General features: G+C 44.0%; 1 protein-coding gene across 1 annotated transcript; it reads left to right on the plus strand.

The window, feature by feature from the left end:
- Nucleotides 1-403: 403 nt before the first annotated feature.
- On the plus strand, nt 404-27302 carry tgfbr2b (transforming growth factor beta receptor 2b). The gene is made up of 10 exons (XM_028425516.1): nt 404-620; nt 9319-9463; nt 9563-9747; nt 17977-18275; nt 18358-18606; nt 18685-18798; nt 18891-19028; nt 20671-20812; nt 26199-26326; nt 26559-27302. Exons 1-10 carry the CDS (start codon nt 536-538, stop codon nt 26817-26819), a joined length of 1746 nt encoding a protein of 581 aa, XP_028281317.1. The 5' UTR covers nt 404-535; the 3' UTR covers nt 26820-27302.

Consider the following 27302-nt stretch of genomic DNA (forward strand, 5'->3'; position numbering starts at 1 on the left):
ACATTTGGTTCATATTGGTTTATTATTGCGAACAGATAGTTTGTGTGAATGTATTATTTAGTATGTAATGTGGTCTCCAGCTCCTGCTGCAGGCGGGGTAGCGCTGTGGAGCTGTCGGTGTGGAGGCTCTGCAGATGTGTAGAGGTACTGTGGTGTTCCAGAAACTGGCTGGCAACCTTTCACGGAGCTTATGTAAATGCGTAAAGAGCTGTTTACCATTCCGATTTCCAGTATTTGGTTAGACAGCTACACACACCCTCAGTGAGGGAGGGAGGGAGGGAGCAGCAGTCCTCCCTCCTCCGCCAGTTTCCTGTCAGAGCGCGGTGTGTGTGTGTGTGTGTGTGTGTGTGTGTGTGTGTGTGTGTGTGTGTGTGTACAGCCAGTGTGTGTATTGATGGTTCAGCAGTGACTCTCCAGCTGCTGAGCGGAGCGGAGCGGAGCGCGCAGCAGACACAGCCGGACTCACCCTCCGCTGGACTTTGTGTGTGTTTTTTTTTTATGTGAATGAGAATCGGAGTGCGGAGGACACAGAAACATGGAGGGCTGGTGCTGCTCTTTATTTCTATGGGGATATTTATCTGTCCGCTTCGTGTCTGCGCAGCTGGAACCCGGGTCTGCCCGTGAGTAACTCACTCATTATCCTAAACTTTAAGACACTTTCTGCCTGTTCACCTCCACACGCTTGCTGCGCTGCTTCCTTAGTGTCAGCCTCGCTGTGTTTAAGCCGAACTTGGGCCGCTGCAGTTGGACTGGGTCTGGGTCTGGGTCTGGGAAAGTTTGGTTGCGCATGGCTCTCTGGAGAGAGCAGAGAACAGCTTGGCGCAACAGGTGACTCATACAGCGGGCTGATACACTGCCTCAGTTATGCTGCCTGCTGCTGTGTTGACTCTCAGATTACACAACTTCAAAGTCAGAAACCATCCAAATATTGCCAGTTTTCAGGGTGTTATAAAACTCTAGAAGCAGCATTTATGTTTATAAAATCTGTGATGTTGATGCTTTTTGTTGAGCTTCGTGTGTCCCTGTACCTCCTGGTTTTTGTTATGATCTTTAAAGGTCTGTTCCACCAGAGTCTCAGTGTGGGCTGGCTCATTCTGGACTGGATTTAAAATGAGTTTGTGAAGCTTGACAGATGCAGAGATTCTTTAATGTTATGCATAAGGAAGGTTTTTTTTTTCTTATGAGGCTCCAAATCATCACATTGAATGATCAAATGAAAGTGTCACTTTCACAAGATATATTTGTTGAAGTGTCATTTTATTGATAAGTTCCTGTTTCACACTTGTGCAGATTTGATCATGATTTGGATTTAAAACATGACTTCCTCTTTCCTCTTCTACATGTTATATCGACATTTTTTTGTATGATCAGTTCATTTCATTGCAGCTGTGCTTACCTTCCCTCCCATGTGTTAACTGAACCTCAGCTCTTTCCATATGTCATACGCTAACTCCCTTTTAAGTTAACCACAAAAACTCCCCTGCGCAAGCTTTCAGGTGGTTATAGACTCACACAATACTGAGAGAAAGGAAAGTTGATGTACATAAAAAAAAAAATCCTATGCTGTCTTCATCTCCTTCTCTCCACTGTGTGTTTCTGCCCTCCTCCTTCGAAGGAGCCTATTTTGAACCTGGAAATCCCACATACCAAAGGACTGTGTGGTCCTGCCGCATTATGTGTCACAAATAGACACACAACCTGTGCACAAGAAGACGCACACATGTCTGCCCCCCCCCCCCAGGTTCCCTGTTATTCTAAATGCTCCAGTGCACCTCGGGGTGCTGATCGCCACTCTCCCTGCTGGAGCGGCTTGACATCTGCGGTTATCTAAACAGCAGGGCCGGACTCTGTTGTTTTTATCTTTTCCTTTTTTGTTTGCTTTCATTTGATGTCAATAAACCATCCGGTCACGGGGTTGCGGCAGGAAGGTTCCAACTTCCTTCCTTTCCAGGGAATCTTCATCATGTCAGGGCAGAGGCTGCTGTGCGTTCCACCATATCCTGATTCTTTTGCTTAGCCAAGACTGTTTTGTAGGTGTCAGTCAAGAGAATAGAATTGAACTTCGCCAGTTATGTACGTGATGTGAGGACACATACTGTGTAACATTAATTCAGAAGTGGCAGTTCAGTTTGTGTAGGGGGGCCCTGCAAGGCTCCCACTGTGTTTACACTGACTTCACTGCACAAAGTAGAAGAGAAAGGGTCACCCACTTCATCCTGTTTAAAGTGTCTCCCTTTGATTTTTTTTTTTTACCATATTAGCAACCTTCTGCTCTCGATTTGCTTCGCTGATGGAGGGAAACAGACAGTTAAAAGAGAGGGGGATAAAGATGGGGAGGAATGAAAAGATTAGGAGTTGGAGTGAGAGGTGGATTAAAGAGGTGGGAGGATAACTTTCAGGAGCAGAGGGGGAGAGCCGAGCTGCCTGCTGGGGCAGTTATGTAGCCCCGAGCAGTCTCTTGCCAGTTGTCTCTGCTTATTTCAGTGACAGGTGACCGAAAAGAGGAGCGGAGCTGCACAGCTGCATTGCTCAAGAAAGTCGTTCATTTCAAGAGCTTTGCTGTGGTTGCGGTTGGATCCGGTTTGATTGACAGGCCTGGCAACGTAATGAAATCTTCCAACTAATAACTGAAACCACATTTTATCTTTCTTCTAGTAATGCAATGAGAAGAAATACAAATTAACAAATATTACATGTGAAAAATCCCTCCATGGGAGGACAGGGTTCTCGGTGACACAGACCTCTCAGATGTTTGCCCGGTGTACAGATTGTCCACTTTTTTCCATTCACATTTGAGCAGATAGCTGCAGCCTTTCCTGTATGCGGGTGATAAACTACAGTCAGGTTTCCTGCCTGTCCTCCCGTCCACTGTGCGCTCACGTCCTGAGAGGGGGGAAAACGGGAGGGGAAAGAGAAGCATAGGGGGAGGTATCTAGGTGTAGCTCCAGAGGAGTTTTTGCTTTTATGTTTCCATATATGGGTTTGTTGTTATTTACACTTTAAAGGACACCAGATGTGATGGGGATGTAGATATTTTTATGATTTTAATGGGCTGGATCTAAGACGTCATGGAAGAGGAAGTGCCATTGTTGAATTTACAAGTGGTAATCAGACACTAAAACCCAATGAGATAAGCCACGCTAAGTAGTAACGTGGGTTTAGTTTGTTGAGTATGTTCGCTATGTTCGCTTTTCTTTTAAGGCAGCTACCTGATTCTTATGAGAAGCTTATGAGGCTTCAGGCTGAGTGCTTGGGCCAAATCACAGGTGGTTCAGTCCTGTCGACATCCTGTGACAAAACACTACACATACAATCACATACTGTCAGGAGGCAGTCATTATCATCTTTCCTCCAGCCTCTTGTCTTAACTTTCCCCGGGCATTAACGAGCTGGTATTTAACAGGGTTATTCATTGGTCTGACTGTTGGTTGGAAGCCGGTCACAGCAGCATGGGTCCCGTTCGTACAGTAACAGAAGCACAAAGAGATCTCACATTTCAATTACTGCCCCTTCAGGAGCCTTTAAGAGTACAGTTAATGACAGGTTCTCCTCCACTCTGCTGTGGCGCACTGAGGTCACTAGTGTTTTCATGCTATAATTCCTACACATAGACTCGCAGCAGGAACTATTGCAGCGCTAATAAAAAAAAGGACGCTTTTGAAGCACTCCAGCAGCTGGAACAATGACCACATAACAGCACAGACCTTCAATGCATAGTAACCCTGTAGCTTACTGAACTGGTTCTGCCTGCTGAAATAGTTTAGCATTATGTTGGCATCTTTAACCCTTAGCATTATGTTGGCTTAGATTAACTCTTTAAAACCATTTAACGTAAAAATAATAATAAAAGTAAGAAGCCAAGTCATAAGCTACACTTAGCATATGATGTTGACTTTTGTCATTAGCTTATTGTTTTGGTGACTTAAGGCCCCGTTCACACTTGAGAAAGTCATTCCAGCTAGAGTAGGATTGAGCCCAGACAGCCTTTAAGCTGGATGCATTCAGACCTATTTTCAAATCTGGCTAGCACACACTTGTGTCCGCACTCAATCCGGCTTCATCCAGCGTGTTTGCTGTCCCCCAAACCACTAGGTGGCGCCTCATAATATACAGAGTCTGTTCAGGCCGCTGTAGGACCGCGTGTGCGCATGCGTCGTGCGTTTTTTTTATCCCGTGTCGTGCCCCGTGAACCAGAAGTAGCACATCGCTAACCGGAAGTAGCATGTCGCTAGCCACATTTGCGTTCACACCTGAGCCACATTTGAGGCTAGATCCACCTCTCGTGGGTGGATCTAGCCGGATTGAAATCAAACTGGATACTGCCGGATTCGAGGTGTTCACACCCAGAAAAAAAACATCTGGATAGGCCCGAATCCTGCTTTAGCCAGATTTTTCCCCCAGTGTGAACGGGGTATAAATATCCCTTGAACATTTAGCAGCTAATACACATATTGATCTCGTGGGGCTACTTCAAGCTTATCTGTTACTTTTAGCTCACTGTGTAAAATGCATATCTATTACATTTAGCTAACACATGTAGCTTTTTATGACTTTAAGTTAGCCTCTAATCCATCCTTAGGTTTTCTAAATAGCTTGCACTAGCCATTAATTTAAGTTCTTTGTTATTTTATGCTATTTATTTAGATACTTTGACTAACTATTTGCATTGGGAAGCTCAAACGTACCCCATAGGGTTAAAATACTCCTGGTTGAGCACAAACATTCTGAATCCAGCTCTAGCATATGCATGTGGAACGGTCTTTAAAAGGCAGAAGTGCTAAACGCCTGTAAATGAGTGTGTGTTAAATAAACAGTCAGGCTGAGCACATCCTTCACTGCAAAATGGTTAATGAGGTCTTAATGTGTAATCAGCATTGAGGGGTAATAAAACAAGATTAATCAACTCCATGAAGGCTTGAGCTCAGAGTGTAACTGAAACTCTGTTACTCACTCCAATTGATGTTGTTTCTGTGACTCTAAATCAGCAGCTTTTATTTGTCTCTGAGGTTGTGTGGGTGTTAGCGCTCTGCTATTTCATGCTCTCTGCCCCAAACTCAACTCTGTGTGACGGAATGTGTCTTGAAAATATATTAACTGTGCTTCCTGTTAAATGAATAACCCGGCCTATGCGGACTATGATCCGGTGTCACACACACACACACACACACCCACCCATGTAAAGACACACTGCAGCAGGGAAGCTGAGGTCTTAAAGCAGAGTCGCTGGAGTTTGATGACATGTGGGGAGGCTAATGAGAATCCATGCCTGTAGTCCTCCTCTGGTCTGGTCGCGTTTCAAAGTTCGGCCCTGCAGACGATCCGTCGTGTCATTTGATTTTACGATAGCACAGACTGCAGTTGTTTTGTCTGTGTCTTGGATTTCTGAAGTGTGAGGGCTGTTGTTGTTGTTTTCTAAGCGAGGGGCCCCTTTTATCACGGTGAAGTGGCTGTTCTATCAGATGTCCCCTTTTTCCTTGGGAGTCTCTTTAGTCCAGAGATGTCTGGGTAATCATCAGAAAATGTTTTTACTGGAGACTTGGGGTTGAAAGATCAGTCAATAGCAGCACAGAACATTTGTCCAGACAGAACTCTTTTGTCAAGTTTGCATTTGATGATTACGATCAGCCGCTTCATTCATGCTTCACAATCACAGATTCATGCACAAGCTGACGGGGCATATTCTAATCATTCTGGTGTGTTGTGCCAAACACAAGGTGAGTAGTAACTGCACAGATGTACATGATACCCCGGAGGTCTTTTTTGAAGCATCCTTTAGTTTGGTTTCCTCCATGTAGATCAGGGGTGGGCAATTATTTTTTTGCGAGGGCCACATAGACTTCCATAAGAAAAGCAAAGGGACACATTTTTTCATAAATAATATAATAAATTGGGGACCACTGAAACAGTATCTACCTTTATGAATATGCTCCTGTTACATTTTCATCATGTCTAGTGTGTGCTGGTTGTATGTTGAAACACACCCACAGTGCAGAGCAGCACAGATGATGTAAAGATATTTGTACAGAAGAAAACCATCAGAGTTAAAGTAAAAGTTAAAGTAGCAAATCCCAGAGTTCTGAAAGTCGGGCAAGATCTGAGCTTTTTTAGAGCAGATGACGATGAAATATGTCGGCTGCAGCACCGCGGTAACATCTGAATGCACTGTGGAGTTTCTGTGCTTTACCGTACATTTCAGCATAGTCGCGCAGCATTTTTAAAGTGTACACAGCGCGACCATGTCTCTCCAGAGAGTAGATGGGATTATTATGCAGTACAGCAGCGCTGAAGAGACAAGGAGGGTTGGAAAGATGTTACCTGTAACGCTGTGCTCAACAGCTGACTTTTGCTGCCTTTGTTTAATATTGTGTCCGCGGGCCGCATTGAAGACGCAAGCGGGCCGGGTGTGGCCCGCGGGCCGTGCTTTGCCCAGGTCTGATGTAGATTTATGCACATTACTTTGACATCCAGCTACAACATCTGCTTCTTCTATTTATCTATTTTCTGTGCTCATCGTTAGCACCTCACGTTGACTGACAAATCAAGCACAGAGTAAATGCTCCCTGAACTGTTTTTAATTAACGTTGACCTGAGCTATTTTATGCTTTAACTCAGGAGTGTTCAGTAGCTGAAGTGTCCGATTACTTTTGCACTTAAGGTATTAAATGTTCAAGTGGCTTGAGTAGAAGAAGTTTGTAACCTTTTGTGGTATTTCTGATTTAAATGTCAGCTCTGTCTGTCACCGGTCCATAGTGGTGATAGCTGCCATCCAGGAATGTGGATTTAAACTCATCCAACTACACCTACCTGATTATTTACCTTCAATATTTTTGAGAGTTTGACTCCTTCTTAGGCCACAGGGTTATGAATCCTTTCCCAGTACATTTAACATGCAAATTGCAAATAAAAGCTGCAGACTGCCACCTTAAGTAGGCTTGTAATAAAATGGGGGGAAAGCTGATCTACATGGTGCAGAGCTGCGAGGAATTCAGGATGCTAAGTGAAGCTGAACCAGGGCAGACTGTTGGCGACAAGGAGGTTTAAACTCAGACCTCCCAGCAGGAGGGTTTACTGACTCTAAAGTCTAGACCCACCCTTATGCACCACAACACCTGCATGCTATACACAGAGCTTCTATTTCACCCGTGATTATTTGAGCTCAAAAAGCCACATCGAAAAAACTTTCCTTTCTTTCCTGCACTGCAAAATAAAGCTTTAGTAGGTGTAATCTCTGTGAATTTAGAGGTGTTTTAGACCAGCAGTCAAGTAGGGGGGGCGGGGGGGTTCAGAGTCTGGGAGACAGGTCTGAACAGGTCACGGAGCAGAAAGAGATCAGAGGGGCGTAGGCAGCTCGAGTCATGCAAAGGAGAATGACATGACTGATTACACCGCCAGCCCAGGCAGCACGCGACCCTCTGCACCGCAGGCTCTGCCTTCCAATCACAGCATCCGAAACCGGGTTGTTTCAGAAACGGTTGATGATGAAGATTCTCACTCATCCAGCTTGTTTTTTTATACAGAAGGAACCTTCTGAAGACAGAAATGGCTATTTCTAAAGCAGGAAGATGAAACACACATTCAGTGCATGACAAATAAAGTCATGTGGAGTCATTATCACTTCTATGTCTGTGCCATGTGTATAAAATTAACCCAGCAACAGGCCATGTTCTTTGGAAACCTGTGAATCATTTATCATACTATTATGATTTGTCCGTTTATCTCCTATTTTCAGAAAATCAACAGACCATGCAACACAAAGATTCTGTGAGTCTTCTGAAGATTCCCTTCAAAGAGACAAACCTGTTTACTGCATCGCTCGTACTTGGCTATGCACACCTCACAGGCACGATGCTGTGAAGTTTGGGTTTATGTATTTATAGTCTCTTGATCTTACATTGGTACAGTCTAGCTATTGATTCAGCCGTGGCCTCTTTCTGTTTAGCTTTGGCCTCAATTAGCACATTTGAGGTGGGTGACAGAGACACAAAATCCAGCTCTGAGGTGGGGGGTGTTGACCTGGTAGTGGCCATCTTTTTTTGATGGTTGTTTGTGGTCCCAACCTGATTAGAATCAGACAGGTGTTACTTTCATGTGGCTTCAGTTTACTGTGTGTTTAACAGTGTGTAGTTACAGTATCTCATGTACTTGTATTATAATGTGAGTTAGCATTTTGGTGTCTTTTAGCTTCATGTTTTGGTTTTATATCCCTCAGGTTTGATTCATCTTTACTGCTGATTTCTAGCCAAAGCAAACAGCTGCTACATTTTGCCTGCTCTGCACCAAACAGGATACAAACACAGTTAGCAACTCTAGCAGCTAAAGATCAAGATATTTTCCTGAGTAACGGATAAAGCCCAAAACAGGAAATGCATCTCCACATAAGAGGGGGTTGTAAGCAATTGTTTGCACTTCATGAAACAGAATATTAAAAATGATACAGGGTCAAATTTGAATTTTGATATTTAATTATATGGAGGTCATGATATGTGTGACCTAGATGCCTCTGTGTGTTGATTTTGTGTGTTTATCGATACTTGCTGGAACTGCACGTCGATTTAATGAAAGAGTTTAAAACAGGCGAGCTGAGATTTCTACCCACACTGCAGCAGATCAGTGTCCAGCGATGCTGAGAAAGTCAGATTCATAATGTAAAAGACACCACAGAAGTGGAGCCTGTGATCAATATATGGGCACTTATTTACTCTGCCTCCTCACTTGCACAAAGCATGTCATTGTTTTCTCTTTCATCGTCATCATCGGACCACTGAGGTGTAGTAAATGAAAAGCATTTAGAAGTCCTAGATTAACAGCAAATTGGCCTTATTAGGCAGGAACAGCAGGCTAGTTTATGTTAGCCACCTGCTAAATACACACTGGATTTGCAGACGCAAATGGAAATGACTAGACTACTGCATGAGGTGTCAGCAGGCCCTGCGGGTGGTTTTCTCTTTTGCCCTGCTCACACAGCTCTTTTCTTTTGTTAAAAAAATGAGTTGCAAGGTGTTAGCTAATGGATTATTCCTACAACTTGACCCTGTGATCACTTATTGCAGTGAACAGTAAGCTGTCCACAGTCCACACAGAGACAGACTTCTGGATCACACAACTCAAAGCAAAACATTAAATATCAAAATCAAATTGGACACACACTATCCTTTTGATTTTCATATTGTTACTCGAAATGAATGTTTTTAATAGATTTTCTGCAGATGTATAAACTTGTATCATTGGCTAATTGTAAAGCAAGGGTCAGGAATGCCCATGAATCTCCACAGCAAGCGTGCAGCCTGATTGACACTGCTGTGTTTTTCTGTCCTGCAGATGGAATCACGATATATCAAGGCAACAAACTTTGTAGGTTCTGTGATGTGATGCCCTCTTCCTGCAGCGGCACAGGGACCTGCGCATCTAGCTGTGATCGTTCATCTATCTGCGCTAACTCCACCGAGTTCTGTGTTGCTATCTGGTGGGTACCTGAGAGCAGAAACTGCCTTTACCCATAAGCTGCAGCACAGCTGGTGGAGTACATGCTGTTTATATATTGTGTCTCTGCTCTGGTCCTCAGGAGGAAAAATGACTCTTCCATTGAAACCCTCTGCCATGATCCATCAATCCCTCTGTATGGCATCATGTTGGATGACTACAACAGCACCAAGTGTGTCATGAAGGAGAAGAATGCCACCACTGGGATGGCCTATTTTTGCTCCTGTTCATCAGAGGAGTGTAATGAAGAGCTGACATTTCCCCCAAGTAAGTACATAAAACCAGCATGCTTCATCGAGGATGCTCAACTCCAAGGTGCCCTATATAGAAACTCAGTCACTCTGTTAACATGTTAAATCATTACACCTCTGTAGAGCCCTCTGTAGAGTCCTCTGCCCACGTACCTCCACCTCCTCCTTCTCTGACTTTCCCTTCAACCACTGACAAGGAAATTCTCGGTGCATTTTGACATTCAGAGCTGTTTACAAAGTTCAGAAAGTTGTGGGTGTGTGTTTTCTGTGGTCTCATTATGGTCACTACAAGCTCATGGAATGCCTAGAGAATGCATCGTCATCACAAACAGGAAGTGGAAGCGCAGTGTTCGCATCACACGTAAATAGCGCTTGGGGAATCCTCAGTGTGGTCGCTGTGTGCCTCTCACAGCACGGAGAAGAAAAACTGGGTCTCTGTCTCGGCCTGTGTGAATGTGCATGTGTGTGGTTGTGTAGGCCAGCCACACTGGAGAGCTCAGACATATGGTTTCCTGTCTGTGTTTAACTCAAATCAGAAACATCTCCAGCACATGGTGAACAGGCCCCGTAGACACAGAACACCTCTGTGGTGGAGGACAGTTAAGGTACACTCTGCAAGAGCTCAGCTGTTATTGTGCAATATGTTTATTCTCTTCCTATCACAGTGTCTGTTCTAGAATATATCAGTAAACCTGTTCTCATCATGGTTCACTGCTAATGTAATAACATTGCTTGGTAATGCGATCCTTATTAAAATACTGTCTGAGCGGATAACAACATAGTATCACATACAGAAACAAAATGCTCTAATATCCATGTTGTGTTGGGTTTGACTGGCATTCATTCATTCAGTGTAGTCTTGCTGCACTCTGTCCTTTCGCAGTGGTTTAATTGCAGCCAACAGCCTCATGTGAGTTATTAGTGGTTGCTTTCTGGATAATGCCTGTAATGTTTATATTATGAGTTAATACAAACATTTACTAAGGCAAAATGTGCTCTATATTTGCATGGAAATCCACATACTGTAAAAACAAAACAAGTAGTTGCAGCCATAAGCTCTTTTTTTCATACATTTGCTAACACTCTACATCATGTTTTATAATTATCTGCTGTAGCTTATCATGTGGTGATGAGTTCCACAGTAAAGGATCCAACAAAGGATCCATGTTCAACCATAATTTGTTGGATTTCTGTTGGTAATTGAGTGCAACCTCAGCTAAAAACAGCAATTATGTGGGCAGTAAATTAGCTATTATTTAAATATACATGTACATGAACTGCATGCTGTTTTTATTTAGTAAACAAGTTGGAATTCTGAAGGAAGTGTGTGTTCTTTTAGTAGTTTAGTAGTTCTATCAAGGATGGACAGTAGTTAGTATAAATCCTAATCTATTTCTGTGCTCATCTCGCACTGAAACACACACACACACACACACACACTGAGACCCCAGAGGGTAAGGGTTGTGGTTCCTTCCTCCCATTGAGGACGCATGCAGCAGGAAGTCCTTGTTTGTTTGTTGGGCCACTGCCACGGCTTATTCCTCTGCAAATGCCTTGCATTGTTCTTCCCCTGCGTTACATTCTTGTGACGTGCCTGCGATGGTGTTTGTGCATGTGGTTTGTTGCTTGAGAGGCACAGTTGTGGATTCTCATGTGTGAGAGCCAGTGTGTTTCAAACATGTGTTAAAAATGTCACAGTGAGGGAGTGAACATTGTGACAGCACCCCAGTAAACACAGATCCAGCTTGTTGGTTTTGATTGACGGCTATGTGACTTAATCAGACAGGAAGATGTGTGTGCTGTGTTGTGTGTCGAAAGATAGCACAATTGTAGACCCGAGCCCCTGAGAATAATGCTGCATACCTGTAAAGGGCTTTATTTTGGCCTCTTTGAGCTTGTTGTTTCGGTTTTTAGGCTCATGTCTGTGCTTCCTCACATAAACCTTATTTCCAGATGCAACATAATGGAAACATAATGGAGCATTAGTATCAACAGAGCAGGGTATTCAGCCAGTTTCCTGGCATGCTAACTGCTACTTGTTAGCTTTCAAAGCAGCCTGTTTCCTCTTCCATGCACTCTGAGTTATATGATTTGTTGATCTCATTGGCTGGAGCCACTGACTGATTAGTATTTTTTTTGTATTGTGAAGAATAACCCCGGATTTACACCGGACGCGAAAGCGTAGCGTAACTGCAGCGCAGCATCGAGCGCTGTGAAACGCTTCCATTATAGTCAATGAGAGTATTTACACCGGCCGCGTAGCAGCGCGTTTTAGAAGCGTCCCAGAAGCGTTGCTGCGCGCTGCTCCAGTGATACGCGGCAGTTCTATTTTGGAGATGTGTCGCGCCCAAGAGGCGTCTATTTGCACTACATCGAGCAGACAGGAAGTCAAGCACCAGAATAAAAGAGTTTCTGGTGGATTTTTTGAGGAGCTGCCCTGTGTATTGAGGGAGTAAACTGAGTTTTCAGTAACTGCTCTGCAGCCCCGCCTGACACATGTAGAGAGGACATTAACCATCAGATAAACAGGCAGATTACTACGTGACTTTGTGAATCTCATGAGAGTGAGGAGGCAGCGCTACACAACGCTACCCTTCTGAAAAGCTCCTGGTGTAAATTGATGTTGTGAGACAGACGTCCGGTATAAATCCGGGGTTACCTTCCATAAAAACTCTGTCATTTCTGCCTGGCTGTAAACATGTTTATTTCTGCTGTAAAGCAGGACATTTCAACATAGAGCCAGTTACCCAGAGGCTGCGGTGGGAACTGATGTCTCAGCCCCAGAGTCTGCACCTCGGCTGTGTTGAGCTACGGCAGTTGTGCTATTAGATGTGTTGCTATCAACACATCTAATGCTGGTCCAGGTGTATGGGTGTGTCAACGAAACTAGGACACTCTCATGCAAGAGCACTGTTTTGAAGAACTCTGTGCTCTTCTGTGGTTCTGAGTCAGTTTGGACACTTTGATTAGGTTTGAGCAGAGTTTTTTAATCCTGCTTTGATTCTGTTTCATCCATCTTAGTGAGGAGAAAACCCAAATGACGCATTTTAAACTCTTAACCACATAATTTTGAATACTCATCGTGTACGGAGCCAAGAGCATAAAAGCTGGTCAGGGATGATCTGTCACACTCAGAGGGACCTGGACCTCTCTGACACGGCAGTTGTTTCTAATTAAGACCTTGTAAAAATTATTCAGCGCAGATGAACGCCGCCTTTCAGTTTGTATCTGTTACACATGTGTTTTAGAGCTTCAGTGGGAAGGGAGGTAGTTGTAGTACCGCCTTGTCATAGTAACATGCTATTTGTTTTAGTGCTGCATTTACAGCTGTGCTCTTGTGAAAGTCGGTTTCACATGTTTGGAGGCAGACTGTGGGAAGAGCTCATTCATTTCTGATGTTTCTGCCGTCTTTACTTCTTCGTTCAAGTCTTTTTCCTCGTCATTTTGTTGTTGGTTCTTTTTGTCATTGCAGGTTTCCTCGTGTCATAATAAAGTGGAGATTTAAAAAAAAAAAAATTTAATCCAGTGGGGGGGGGGGGGGTCATTTTTATGGTGAGGAGGAAGAGCGAGAGATAAAAATAAGAAAAGAGGAAAATATCAAGAATACCCTCTGCTATAAGGAGTTGTATAACACTGCGTCTGTACATGTTCCAAGATGCGCTCTTATATTCATATTTTTACAGTTCCTCCTTAACTGTGGAATCTTGGCTTGTCATCAGTGAGTACATCAGTCAGTCTGCAAACAGCTTTATAGAGAAATGACTCAAGCAGGCCAACTGTTGGATGGATAAGAAGGAGGAAGAGGAGAAGGTCACAAAGACAGAAGTGTGGTTAGCAGGATGGAGAATATAGAGATGTGATGAGGAAGCAGAAGAAGGAGGAGGCGCAGAGGGAGAGAGAGGTGTTGGAAGGAGGGGATGGGTAAGCCTGAGAGACCCGAGCCATGTTTATGAAACAGGCTGAGCTGTAAAGGCAGGGCTGTTACCATAACAAGTAAATAGTGAGTGTGATATTTACTTTTAGCCAGTGTTACTAGCCTCCCTGTGGCTGGATTCCTCCATGCTTCACCATAATATGATACCAGGCTGGATAAAGGCAGGTTATTTATATACATTCAGACGGTTTCAAACTGCAGCAGGACTGGATTTTGTTATATAACTATGATTTTTTTTAAAACCTTTAACAATAACTATGTCATCACAGACAGGAATGTGCATGTTGTAGGTTTGTATTACCAAAAAAAAATAAATCCTGAAACATAGTAGTGATGGCAAGACATAGCTGTCCAATCACAGTAGAGAGAGTGTATTTTCTGACCTCATTCTCAAGATATGTATCCACGGGATGTATGTATGTGATGAATTCTGGTAGCATCACGTTGCATTTCATGAGTCGGGGGCTTAATGGGGCAGCTTCTTATTAAATAAGTGGGCTACTTATGGGCCGTGGGCTCAAATCATCAGCATCCATCACAACTCAACACCAATGAGGTCCTCACCTCAGTGTTTTCAAGCATCTACTGCAGGGTTACAGCATACAATTGTAAGTTTCTGGACAATTGTTTAACCGAGCACTTCTCTGTTATTGCCAGTTCAAGCCCCTCTTTGCTGTTTTTTAGATATCAAAGTTTTCTAAGGTGAGTCATGGTGCTAATAGTTCACTGGTTTTATGTCTAGACGTCATCGTAAAGCTATCACTTTGTAAACATTACTTCATCCTACTCTCAATCGTCTCTATATCACTATTATGCTGCAGGAACAGAGGAAACGGAGAGCCAGCACATTTACATTTAAAAAAACGTTAAATTTAATTGATACACAGCTTTGATTTTGACTGTGAAGGGCAAAGAACCGGGACTTTGAATGTAGATTTTCTGATTAAGCCAGCATGAACACTGATGTTTAAATCCTTCTTTGTTAGCACAGTAGAGGAGCTGGCTCTCTGTAGGTCTTTTGGAAGTGTGCTTCAGGCTCCTCTGTATTTATAATGGCTGCCGTGTATCCACCCATCACCTGCTTCTAACATGAAATCACGTCTGGCTCTGCCGTTTTCCGAGGAAAATAGTTCCTCTTTAATATCCAACTTGTAACAAAATGCTTTGACAACCGAAGTAATTAACTATTGGTTACAGCATTAAGAGTTCTGAGTCAGAGATGGCATGGTCTGAACACACACACACACACACACACACACACACACACACACACACACACACACACACTAATGATGTGAGCAATTGCAAGCCGGAGGTGAGGATCCCACTACTAGTCTGAATGATGTGTCAAACCTCTTTGAGGAGTGAATGAGAACACTCTGGCATCCTGATTGGAAAAGGCAACATGAGTCCTATTACCAGTTTGTCTTGGCAGCGTCTGATTGGCTGTGTTTCTACCTCAAATACACACTTACACACTCCAATCATGGCAGCAAGACAGCTCGGAAATAAACGTAAAACCCTCAAAACCTCGAAGCAATCTTAAAGCCCTCAAAGCATGCACACATGTACAGACACATGGAATTTGAGTCGAAGTGTCAGACTGTCTGGCAGGCTTATTTTGCACTCAGTGTTACTGCTGGACTTTTTGAAGTTGTCTAAAATCTTTTTTAAAAAGTGATGTAACTGTACTCAGTATTTTTGATTCATTGCATCTGTGGTTTTGCCTGAAGCTATCTCCAAAAGATTTACAGCTTTGTGCTTTCTCTCTCACACAGACACACACTTAATGCCACACGACCACAAAATGAAGATACTGTTCATTCGTAGGTTATTCCTATTGGAAGACAAAGCAAGTGAAAGGCGTGTGAATCAGACAGTTTAACGCATGCCACTCAGACAGATAATGAGGCTTATTAGGGGCACAGTAGTTCACAAAGGTTAGATCAAGTGTCGGCACGACAACATTGTGAAAAAATAGAGCTGCTCCTCAACTGTTAACATAAAACATGGCTGCTATAGCTCCAGCTAAATTCCATTATCTAAATATGAGGCTACAGTAACAGAGCTAGCTGCTTCATTTTAAATGTTTTCAACCTTTTAATCCTTCAAACTGTAAAGCTGTGTTGGCCTTAAGTTACTTACATGTGTTGTTTATAAGCTATAGCATGGTCACATGACTACAACGTCACAATCAAGTTAACGTCATCTTCCCGCTGTGACAGTACAAATGCTCTGATGACATTTATAGTCCAGTTTAGTTACTTGTTGGCAGCCATCTTTTCTAAGACATGTAGAAATGTATTATCGTTTTGTGCTAAAGTGCTTTTTTGTGTTTTAGGTCTCATTCCTGTATCCCTCCATTGCTTTGAAACACAAATTGGAGCTAACAAAGGAAAGGTTTTAAGGGAAAACATAATAAATATTGAACGGTCAAATAGTCCTAGAAAGGTACACCAATCACACTTCTAAACCAATCATTACTAAATATAGCAAATATAACATTGCCAACATATTTCTTGCTGTGAGGTCTTATGTCTCCACTTCTTCTCTCTGGCTACTGTAAGGCTGATCCAGTGATACAGTGTCTGTTTGTTATGAATGCATTTTTGATTGGTTTCCTTCGTTGTCAGCATTGAGATTGACTTCCTGTTGCTTACTCTATGAATACATTTTACTCCCGACCTCCACAGAGCTCAGTAATTCATGCAAATGGAAAAGTCTTATTGCAAAAATCAATGCAGGGTGGTGCGACGTCTTTAATGGTCAGTCCATGGATCTCCTGCCTGCCAATGTGGCAGCTTCATTCAGGAGGGTAATGCTCCCCTGAGGCACCGAGTGAGACACTCTTTGAAAAGGTGCCCAGCCGAGGCAGACCAGGCCGGCCGCCCAGGCCAAGCCGAGGCAGACAGGCTCTCGACTGTTCTCCTCCCGCCGCTACAGCTCTGAGGGTTGGCTGCTGTTCTGACTGGACTAGCAGGCAACGTCAGAGTAGGATGGAGTTTAGAGCTATAAAGGCTGATCACTGCTTTGTTGGCAGCGTCCAGCCCAAGATACAGACTCATATACATATATAAATACATTTTATGCTCATTGTTAGGATGGAAAGTACAAGTTTCACAGCACTCTGTGGAATAGGCCATGGCGTGGTGTTTTCATAGCACAGTCTCAGAGAAAGGCTTCCCTGTGGTGGTCTTGCTTGTGTTGGACTGTTACTGTATGAGCAGTGAGAGGAAACTGCAGCGCACCGCTGCTGCTGCTGCTACTGCATGCAGCACTCAGACACACTCATGAGTCTGTGTGTCCTCCAAAGATCCACCTTTACACACCACTGCCTTCCCTATTCATCTGCTTATTAATGGTGGACTGATGCTTCTTTCTGCAGACGATTTGCCAAATCATATTTTAATATTATTGTAACACTCCTGTAATTTGTCTCAGTTGTGTTTTAACTGGACTGAAATGATGCAGTAACTTTTAAGATTATCTAGATCGCTCCTTCAGCAGAACCCAGTCTCTACATCTACATCTGCCCACTTTACCTTCATACCGGCATAGGCCTGTCGCGATAAACAATAAAACAATTAATTGCACTTTAAATGGGCTCGATAAGTTTTTCGGCCGCGATAAATTACATTTGCATGCTCATTTGTTTTCCTCTCTTTCTCTCTCTCTCTTTCTCTCCCTCCCCCTGCCAAAGAGACTGGATGTCAAAAGGCGTCACTCCGGTGCGTCGTAGCGTGTAAAGTGTGCAAAGTCCGGCCGGCGGACTTTATATGGCCCGCGGCTTCTGTCTTAAAATGTGTCAAATCAACAGGTAGTTCTTATTTTTTAACTCATTGTGTAACGTTTACGGGATGTTCTGAGCAGACCACTGTCAGCTCGCTGTGCGTCGCCACGGTGCGTCACAGTGCTGCAGGGCTTGGACACTGGTTACAGCAACACAGAGGGCTGTGAAGCTGCACAACACCGGTTCAACACTTTGACACAATTCATCACGACACTAAACATGCTTATGTATACAACGTGCTATCAGAGAGAGTCCGCGTTGTACGAGTGTAGACTGTAGACGTGACAGCAAACAATCGTGACTCATTTTCAGCAGCATTCAACACAATCAGCAGCACATGCTAACATTTATTACTTACTCATAGCCGACTCTTATGACTCAAAGTTCAAAGTCACTCTCAATGTCACAAGCAGTGCAGCTCTTTGAAAAGGGGGAATTTTATGACCCGCTAGCAGCTAAATGCAGTTCTGGTGTGTCATACAGTGTGTTGATTTCTTCCCCTGTGTGTGTTTTTATCCCAGTTGTGGATCCGACTCCGGACGATCCTCTGTTGTCTGTGATTCTGGTGAGCCTGCTGCCCCTGGTGGTGATGGGGATCGTCATCGTCGGGATGTTCTACTGGTACAGAGCGTATCGGCAACGCCAGCTCAGCCAAGAATGGGAGAGCAGCATTAAGAAGCGGAAGCCCATTGGCGGTGGGCTGGGCTGCAGTGACGCCTGTGCCATTATGATGGATGATGATAGGTCCGACAGCAGCTCCACACACGCCAACAACCTAAACCACAACACGGAGCCACTGCCCATAGAGCTGGATATGCTGGTATGTGTAAACAGAAGCGGTTCTTGTTTGTGTTGTGCAGCACAAATGTCATAAATACACTGTCTTTTGGATTGTGTCCCAGGTGGGGAAGGGTCGCTTTGCACAGGTGTACAAGGCTAAACTAAAGCAGACCACTGCAGATCAGTACGAAACTGTGGCTGTGAAGATCTTCCCTTATGAGGAGTACGCTTCCTGGAAAAACGAGAAGGACATCTTCTCCAATACAGACCTCCGGCATGAGAACGTCCTCCACTTCCTGACCGCTGAGGAGAGGAAGGTGGAGAAGCAGTACTGGCTCATCACAGCTTTCCACCTGAGGGGAAACCTACAGGTGAGACCACCGTGAGTGGATCTGATATCCGCAATGCTGCACACAAGCTAATCATCCCTGTGCTGCCCGCCTCCCCAGGAGTACCTGACTCGTAATGTGATCAGCTGGGAGGAGCTGCAGGTGTTGAGCAGCTCTCTGGCCCGCGGTGTCGCCCACCTCCATAGTGACCGCCTCCCCTGTGGACGGCCGAAGGTGGGACTAAAAATCTATGCTAGCCACAATATACAATAATGTTCTAAAGTTATGTATTGATTGACATTGGACCCTCCAACCTCTGCCCAAAGGTGCCCATAGTCCACCGGGACCTGAAGAGCTCCAACATCCTGGTGAAGAACGACCTGACGTGCTGCGTGTGCGACTTCGGTCTGGGACTCTGTCTGGACAGCAGTTTGTCAGTGGATGACCTCGCCAACAGTGGACAGGTCAGACCGCATTTTGTGTCACAATGTACCGTTTATACCTGATTTGTGACTCCACCCCTGCTTCAGTCTTGCCTAACAGTAGTACTTGTGTCAGTTGTTAAATATGTTGCTACAAGCTGTAGAGAGCCTATTATCTGCTCTTATGGTGACTCTCTCTTTTTGCTGTCAAAGCCCGGCATTACAACAGCTCTGGTTTGTTTGTTTTCGGTGAGGTATGAGCTGGCTGTGTTTGTTTTGCCTCCCTCTATCTAAGTCCTTCATTCTCGAGCGTGTTTTGATGGGATACGTCTTTGTTTGCCGACTGAAGATATCTGACAAAGACAGACAGGCAATCAGGCATAGAGGGAAAGGTAAAGGCTTTGTTGTGACATGCAAGATCCTGAAGGCAACTCTCAAATCATTTCCAGTCTGCTCCCTTATTCTGCCGGCACCCAACGTGGTTCTCTCTTTTTTTTTAATGTAGGATTCATTGACAGGAAATGCAGCAGTGGCAGTTGGTGTTAACAAACTTGTTTAGTTGTGACAAATAAATCCTGCACACATGCACCTGATCAGGCTTGTTAGTCCAGACTCTGGCTGTCACTCACAGTTGGAAGCTGATTTGTAATTATCCGCTCTGTGTGTCTGTGCAGCCCCAGCTTTCATGTCTTCTGCAGGCAACAGTAGACATTATTTCTGCAATAGTTTTGCATAGTTAGCTTCTTCAGATTTGTGCATTAAACCACAAAGGAACTGGTGATAGATTTAAAGGGTATGCAATGAAAACAAAACCAAAGTTCTCATTAGGGGTATTAACAAAGTGGTAAAGTTAGGGAGTTTCCTGGCGTCTTTGGTGGGGTACAGTAAGCATCACAGTGTCATATAATAAGCCAGTTATGTCTTTCAGTCATTATAAACAGAACGTTCTTGAGTAAAATAATGCACAGTGACATTTTCAGTGTTTGACTTTCCTTCCTGCCATGTTCCCAGTGCTCTGTAGTGCTGATGGTAGGCACATTTATGCAAATTAATACTGATTCAAACACAAATGTTGCAAACCATCAGCGGTTTTACTCGTAGCTGTGGAGACATTTTTCTTTTTATATATATATATATATCACTAGGCTTCCTGTTGGTATGTTTCCAGTGAAAGATCAGAGAGGTGACTTGGGTAGAAGTGTGCAGTGAATCATAACTGGAAATGACACAGACACAGTTTCAATTTATACAATGCATAATTTCTAGTGTAACCAAAACTAATAAAAATTGAGCATGCTCTTAATTATACTGTAGATTTGTCAGCCGGTTAAGGACTTTATTTTCAACACGCTGTTCTTGTCTTGAGTTTAAACCTGATCTGTCTTAGGGTAGCACCTGTTGGGCATTCAGCCTGCAGTGAAAACAGTGCAGTGTTGTGTGTAATTTGATCACAGTTAAATAAGTGGAAAAGGAAACATGTCACCATCTTCTTTATCTTATCAAATATCTCATCGAGATATAAATGTAGCCAGCAGGTGCTGTCACTGAACCCAACACTTGAAAGGAAGCTAATAATAAGGGAGAAGGTTTATGTAGTGTGTGGGTGTGTCATTAATTTGAATTTTAATTATTTATTTGTCTCATTGAAACAGCTCCCACTATCATTCCCTCTTGTGTTCTTCAGGTTGGCACGGCACGTTACATGGCCCCAGAGGTGCTGGAGGCCCGGCTGAATCTGGAGAACATTGAGTCCTTCAAACAGACCGATATCTACTCCATGGCCCTGGTGCTGTGGGAGATGACGTCGAGATGTGAAGCTATCGGAGGTCAGTGCACACGCACACACACACAGACTGGGTAATTATCTTTATGTGGGAAGCACAGTGTGAAGTCATGCAACACACACACGCTCACACTCAGAACAAATCTGCTAAGGTTAAGGGTTGACTACTGGGACCACTTCCCGGTGACAAAACACAGCAAGAGGCAACAACGACACGCTCAGCAGGAGAGTCGCTGGGCGGTACTGATGTCAGCATGTACACTGGATGTTTTTTAGTCACATAATGAAAGACATTTCTTACTTAGATACTGAACATTGTCAAATCACTGCTTTTAAACAGGGTTTTAAGGGTTTAGCTTGGTCAACATTTAGCATACAGCTCTGTGAACTCCGTCAGCTGCTCTATTTAATGGAAGAATTCAGCTTTACTGGCAGCAAGCATGATCTGTTTGTTAAGTGTCTCTAGTTATGTTTTGATGATCTAAGTGGTATTCAGATGCAGTGCGGTTTAAACCAGTTCAAAGTCTATAAACTCACACAAACTACGTCTGCATACAGTGTGTAGCCGGCTACTGTACGTCTGCGTCGTGTGTGTGACCTACATAATGCAGACACTTGGTTTAGTCTTCCTGTTATGCAGTAGAATGAGGGTTTGTGTGTCAGCGCATAAGGGCTGATGGTCTTATGTCGGACTGCACCTCGACCTCAGCTCCAGGTCTGCAGCAGGAATCTGAAGAATGTCTGATGTGTGAGGGAGACGATCTGAACTCTGCTGTTGCCCTTCTTTGGGCAGGAAATCAGGGAGCTGGAGTGGATACTGTACCTGTTTGAGCTGCCTGTGTGTGTGTGTGTGTGTGTGTGTGCAGTGTTGGTGTCTACAAAAATAGGAACAGGACTTTCAGGGTTTGCTGATACTTTTTCCAAAATGGTTCTTTTTGTTTCTGCATAGCTTTTGTCTTTGGAATACTTATAGGCCTGTTTGATCAATTCGTGCAAACGTGGGTGTCGGGACAAAATCTTGACCCCCACATGTTATTTCTTGCGTCTCCTTTGTGACCCCTTTAAGGCTAGATTCAAGGTCTAGCCTCTCACAAGTGCCACCAACCGTCTACAAGAGTGCACTTCAACACGTCCTAATGAGGAGGATCATCAAGACACGCACGATAATGTTAATTTTGTTGGGCTGATGGATAAAAACAAATCATCTGCAAGGAGCAGGAAGGCAGTTCTGAGGTCCCTCGACCAGACACTCTAAGCTGCAGAGGGGTAGAGAGGCAGACTCTCTGGTCCACCTCGTTCTCTCTGCTTATTGTGGACTTTTTTAGACAGTCTGAGACATTTAGAATGAGACAGACACATTCCAGCATGTGTGTGTTTGTGCGTCTATTTTAGAAAGAGGGCTACCTAGAGACAAAGGCAGACAGCATTATCTAGCCCTGTTTCAGTGTCTCAGTCTGGGCTTTTGTGTGTGTGTCTGCCCTAACAACAGGGCACAGAATAGTGCATGAAAATACTACCCTGCGCTGGCGTTGTTGTTGTGGTCACTTATAGTACATTCCCTGTGTGTCTCTGAGCATTTTATTTACATATCCTGAATTAGCCTGCAGGGTGCGGCAGCGCCTGCATGTTCTGTCTGAGCTCAGGGTTATGCACTGTAAATGGAGCGGGACGAAGAGTTCGCACTGTGCCAAGCAAAAGCCTTGTGGTCCATGAAGGGAAACAGCCACTGGCAACAGCTGGCGAGGGCTTGATGGTTATACCCTGCAGAGGCAAAGCGTGAAGAAGAGGGGGAGTAGGAGGAATTCCTGATAAACATGTTGAGGAAAACATTCATTTTTACACAGAGAAAAGTTCCCAAAATCTTAGCTTAGTTTAAGTTAGCATGAAAGCTAGTTTAGTTTAGGCTTCTGTCTGCACAGGACTCCTGAATGAGCATGTGGGAGCTCTTGGTTTAAAGAGTTACTTTATGTAGTTCTGTCCATACACAGTTGCTGTAATGACATTGTATTCAACTTGCAGCTCATACTTAAAACCACTCTGTGATTTTTTTTTTTACATCATTGCTTGTATACAAGCTAGGTTTTCCTTTTTAATCTGCATCCAAAGCTAGGCTAACTACCTGGTAGGTCATGTGAGCTCCATACTTACACATAGGAATGAGCTTGTTAGCAAAATTATGTTAAAACAAACCTTGCTAAAACAGTGATTTAACCTCTTGTTGATGAAGTTTATAATGTTTAAAGGTCGGGTAGGCGATTTCATTCTGATGCTCTTTTTGTTAAATTAGTGTAACTTCTCTTTACAATCCGATCGCAACCAATTAGTTTGGCAGTTTCGCATTAAAACGAAGAATATGAATCATCTGTGGAAGCTATAAAACACTAAAAACATCAGCCAATCCTCCGGGTGGACCCTGCGCGGAGTATTGGCTGGTTGTCACTCTCTTCCTGCTCTGCGTGCACCAGAGAGGTACGTGCATGATGGCCGAAGTCACAGACCGCAGCTCGTCTTCAGGTAATGCGCGTCCATGTGGTTGGGAGGCGTGGCTTCGGGGTGAGCTCCGAGAGAAAGGGGCGTGTGTTTACTTTCAAAATCTGGCTGACTCTCACTGAGTTTTCAAAATCTCCCACCCTACCTTTAAACCATGTTGTGTTTAGATGACGAACTAGCAACTATGGAATATCAGTACAGAATAAGTCGAGTACGTCTAAACTACAGACTGAAACCTTCTGGCATCAGAGAAGAAGTTCTGAATGTCACCTCGTTGGTAGGGCAGCTCCCTGTTAGATTTGCGTTAGGAGTCAGGTGAAGCTGAGCTGTACAAAACTGTTGTCCTAGTGGCTACATGACACTGACATACTTGACGTCACTTTCTTTTCGGAGTGCTGGTTTGGGAGGTCTGGCAGCTTGTTCTCGACGCATCGTCTGGACAGAACAACGTGTCCGAGAACTATTGTGTGTTCTTCTCATGGAGTATGTAACAAAGCGAAATCAATGAGAACACGTTTGCAGGTGTAACTACAGTATTTATCCAAACATAGTCCAACATTGCGAAAGCCTAAAAGCATTCATAACTTAGCATCAACACTTTTTCGGGCCTGCACATGAATTCCTCTTACTCAACCTGCCTGCTTGCAGGATCCCCACCCTTCCTTACACCAACTTTTCAAAGCTCCACTAGCAGTTCTGACGTTTAACTTTCACAGCTCCCTGATGTGCTGACCACAAACCTGCCACAGGAATGTAGCCCACAACTTTCTCCAGCGATTAGACCCATTTAGAAACAGTTTCATTACAGTTCACGCAGATCCATTTCTTATGATGCAGTTTGTTTTGCATCAGGATGAAATCGGCCTCCAGAGTCGGCTGAAATGCCAAACATGGAGCTGTCTGAAGCGAGCGGATCCCAGACAGCGCAGCCAGCCACAGGGCTTTCTGCTAGTGTCCAGGTTAAAAAGGTTTCAGACAGATAATCTGAAGAGGAAACTGTCGTAAACCGCTTTCCGCCCCTTAGATTGAATATACCAGGGTTTTAAGTGTGGGCCCCAGACGGCGAGGGGAAAGTGAGACTGAGGCTCTGGTTGCAGTCTCTTGTGAAATCTGTTCTCAAACCACGGATGAAATTCTTCTCATAACTTTCAAATGTCCAGAGAAAGAGAGGCCACACCTCGCATAGAGTGCACAGACGGCCCCTGTGTCTCATTCACAGAAACGTGAGGACAAGTGTATACAAGCCAAATCAGTAATGGAGCATAAAATGAGACCTTTTCCACAGAGATGTCTTGATGTTTTTAAAAAAAAAAGCTCCACTCGTTTTATTTCTGTTCTCTCATTTCGGGGCCGCTCGGCTGGCGCTTTGTGTTTCAGCTGGAAAACGTGTGGTATTTATACCAGCTCCTCAGCAGAAGATCGAAGCAGCAGAGAGCTGTGGACAGTTCCAGCACTTGGCAGAAATAACCTGTAGGGGAATGGGCCAAGCCAGACTGGGTCCTGTTTTAAAATACTAAAAAAAAAAAAAAAAACGAGGGAAGTTCCACATGTCAAAACAGGAAGTGTGGGCCTGTAGAGTCAGCTTTTCTGCACATAGTCCCGATTCCAGGCCTCCAGCTTCCTGTCTGGAGGTTCTGCTCCAACCTCCACACTTCCTGCGTTTGAGGGCACAGCAGCAAAGACACACAGGGGGCCTGGCTTATATCAAACCTTATCCCAGATTCCATCATGATGATCTAAGGCAGATTATAGATTATAGGATGTTTGAGAATGTAATCACACCATTTACAGCAGGTTCGGAGGTATAATCCAGTACTCTTCTTTGAGCATGCTTAGCTGGGTTAGAGCTAGTATAATATTTGACTTTATTTCCATTGGTTGGTCGACTTTTGCTTGTTTTGAAACCAAACTATGGGAATAAGCAGCATTTATTTCATTGATAACCAGCAGAGTTGGCGTACAAAATTTAGATTTTTGGACAGTTATTTGCTCCCATGTTCAAAAATAAAGTAAGTAAAACTAGCAAATGTTCAAGAAAATGACAGTATACGATCATGTTTGCTTATATATATTCAGTGGGTATGCAGGGACTACTGGTGCTCTTTAAAGAAGTCATCAATCAGGGCTGAGGAATAAGGCGCATGCTAACTGCTGTGACAAAAAGGCTAACAGCATACCAGCCTCTGGAACACGTGTACCTCAGGCTGAGGATGTTTCTGAAAGATAAAAAACAGTAATTCTTTAAAATCACATGGTGTAAAAAGAGAATTTTAGTTGGGATATTTGTGGATAAACACGGATGGCTTTGCAGCGACTGGTGTAACACTTCCCTGTGAGACCCTTCCCTCTCGTGATGGAGACAGGCTGCAGCTGTTGTGAGTTCGGTTTCATGAGGTCTGGACCCAATCCCGGAACTTTTGTTTTTCATTTTTCATGCTTTCAAAGTGATGATTTTCTTTTCTCAGCTAGTTTTTTTTAACATGAAACAACAGATCGGTGATGTTTGGTGTCCCACGGTTTGAGGTTTGGCTAATTGTCCGTTAGCAGAAGCTGATTTTTTGTTGATTTTTGGAAGCCTTTCATCATAAAAGACCTTTTATTTCCTGCTGTCAGCGTTATTGGTGCCAACGTACGAAGCTGACAGCTTGGGTGGAAATAACAGCTCAGTGGTTTTGGGCTGAAATGACCTCATACCAGGATGATGTTACACTTTCTAATCACATTAACTCCACAGGCCACCTGCTGCACTCCATCTTCCTCTGACACTTGTTGTTTTTTTTACCTTTTCATTCACATTTTGTGTGTGATTTTTATCACCCATGAAATGTGAACAAATCCTGCCGCAGCATGACGCCAACCATGATGTTTCTTCTGTCGCAGCTCAGATGAGAATCTGCCATCCAGCCTGATGCGTGTGTGTGGTGTGCTGTGTTTTGCAGAGGTGAAGGACTACGAACCGGCCTTCGGCTCCAAAGTGCGAGAGCACCCCTGTGTGGAGAGCATGAAGGACAACGTGCTGAGAGACAGAGGGAGACCTGAGATCCCCGATAGCTGGCTCAGGCATCAGGTCAGACAGACTCACTGTCACTGGAGCTACTTCTAAAGCAATAAAACACTAAATACATTAGATTCCTTAAAGTCTTTCTCTTGATGTCTCTGCTCTTTTGTGCTTAACTCTCTGCTGGCTGTCAGGTACTGATCATTTCCATGCTGCTTGAACGAGTGTCATTTTAAATATAATGCATATCTCGATGTGAAGTCACAGTTTCACGTCTGCGCTCTCTTCCTCTTGTCTTCAGGGTGTGGCTGTGATCTGCGCCACCATCAAAGAATGCTGGGACCATGACCCAGAGGCCCGCCTCACCGCCCACTGCGTTGCCGAGCGCCTCTTCGAGATGGAGGACAACCTGGACAAACTGTCCAGCCGCAGCTCCTCGGCAGAGAAGATCCCGGAGGAGCTGAAGATCCCGATAGAGGTGGAGATCCCAGAGGAGGAGGTGAAAATATCGGAAATACAGAACATCATAGCTGTGGACTGCTCCGTGAGCGACAAGAAGTGAGGGGGCGTTGACGTGTCGACGTGGGTGAAACTGTCGACGATGTGTCATTTAGGAGCTGAGCTCCTGCAGGACTTTGAGCCAGGTGGAGTCACAGTGTAGAGATAAACTGAGGGTGATGCTTTTGGTCTTCACCGCTTCTTAATGTAACAACTCACTGGAGTAAATGTTGCACTAATAAGACGTAAGAACATTTGACCAAAACTAGAAACATTGAAAGGTAAACGAACACCTGTACCTTAAATAGACACCTGAATTATGCTGAATGTAGTGCCTTGTTAGACCTAATATTTACTATACTTACACTGTTAAACTACCAAAGCAGAGAATACCGTATATTCCGGTATTTTATTATTTATTTTATTTTATTCCGGTTGCACCGGCGAGCCAGCGTAAATCACTTTGTTTTTAGCGTAACGTTGCCTCTTGAATTCCTCTTAAGTGATGCGGCTGCAGGACATTAAGAGTGAGACACACGCATTTCAA

The sequence above is a fragment of the Parambassis ranga genome, chromosome 16 (assembly GCF_900634625.1).
Source record: "Parambassis ranga chromosome 16, fParRan2.1, whole genome shotgun sequence".
Taxonomy (NCBI): Eukaryota; Metazoa; Chordata; class Actinopteri; family Ambassidae; genus Parambassis; species Parambassis ranga.

What these genes read in the sequence shown, in the direction of transcription:
- tgfbr2b (XM_028425516.1), top strand. Translation starts at nt 536, where the DNA reads ATGGAGGGCTGGTGCTGCTCTTTATTTCTATGGGGATATTTATCTGTC. An exon ending in GCTGGAACCCGGGTCTGCCC is followed by an intron (nt 621 to 9,318) that starts GTGAGTAACTCA and finishes TCTGTCCTGCAG; the next exon opens with ATGGAATCACGATATATCAA. An exon ending in GAGTTCTGTGTTGCTATCTG is followed by an intron (nt 9,464 to 9,562) that starts GTGGGTACCTGA and finishes TCTGGTCCTCAG; the next exon opens with GAGGAAAAATGACTCTTCCA.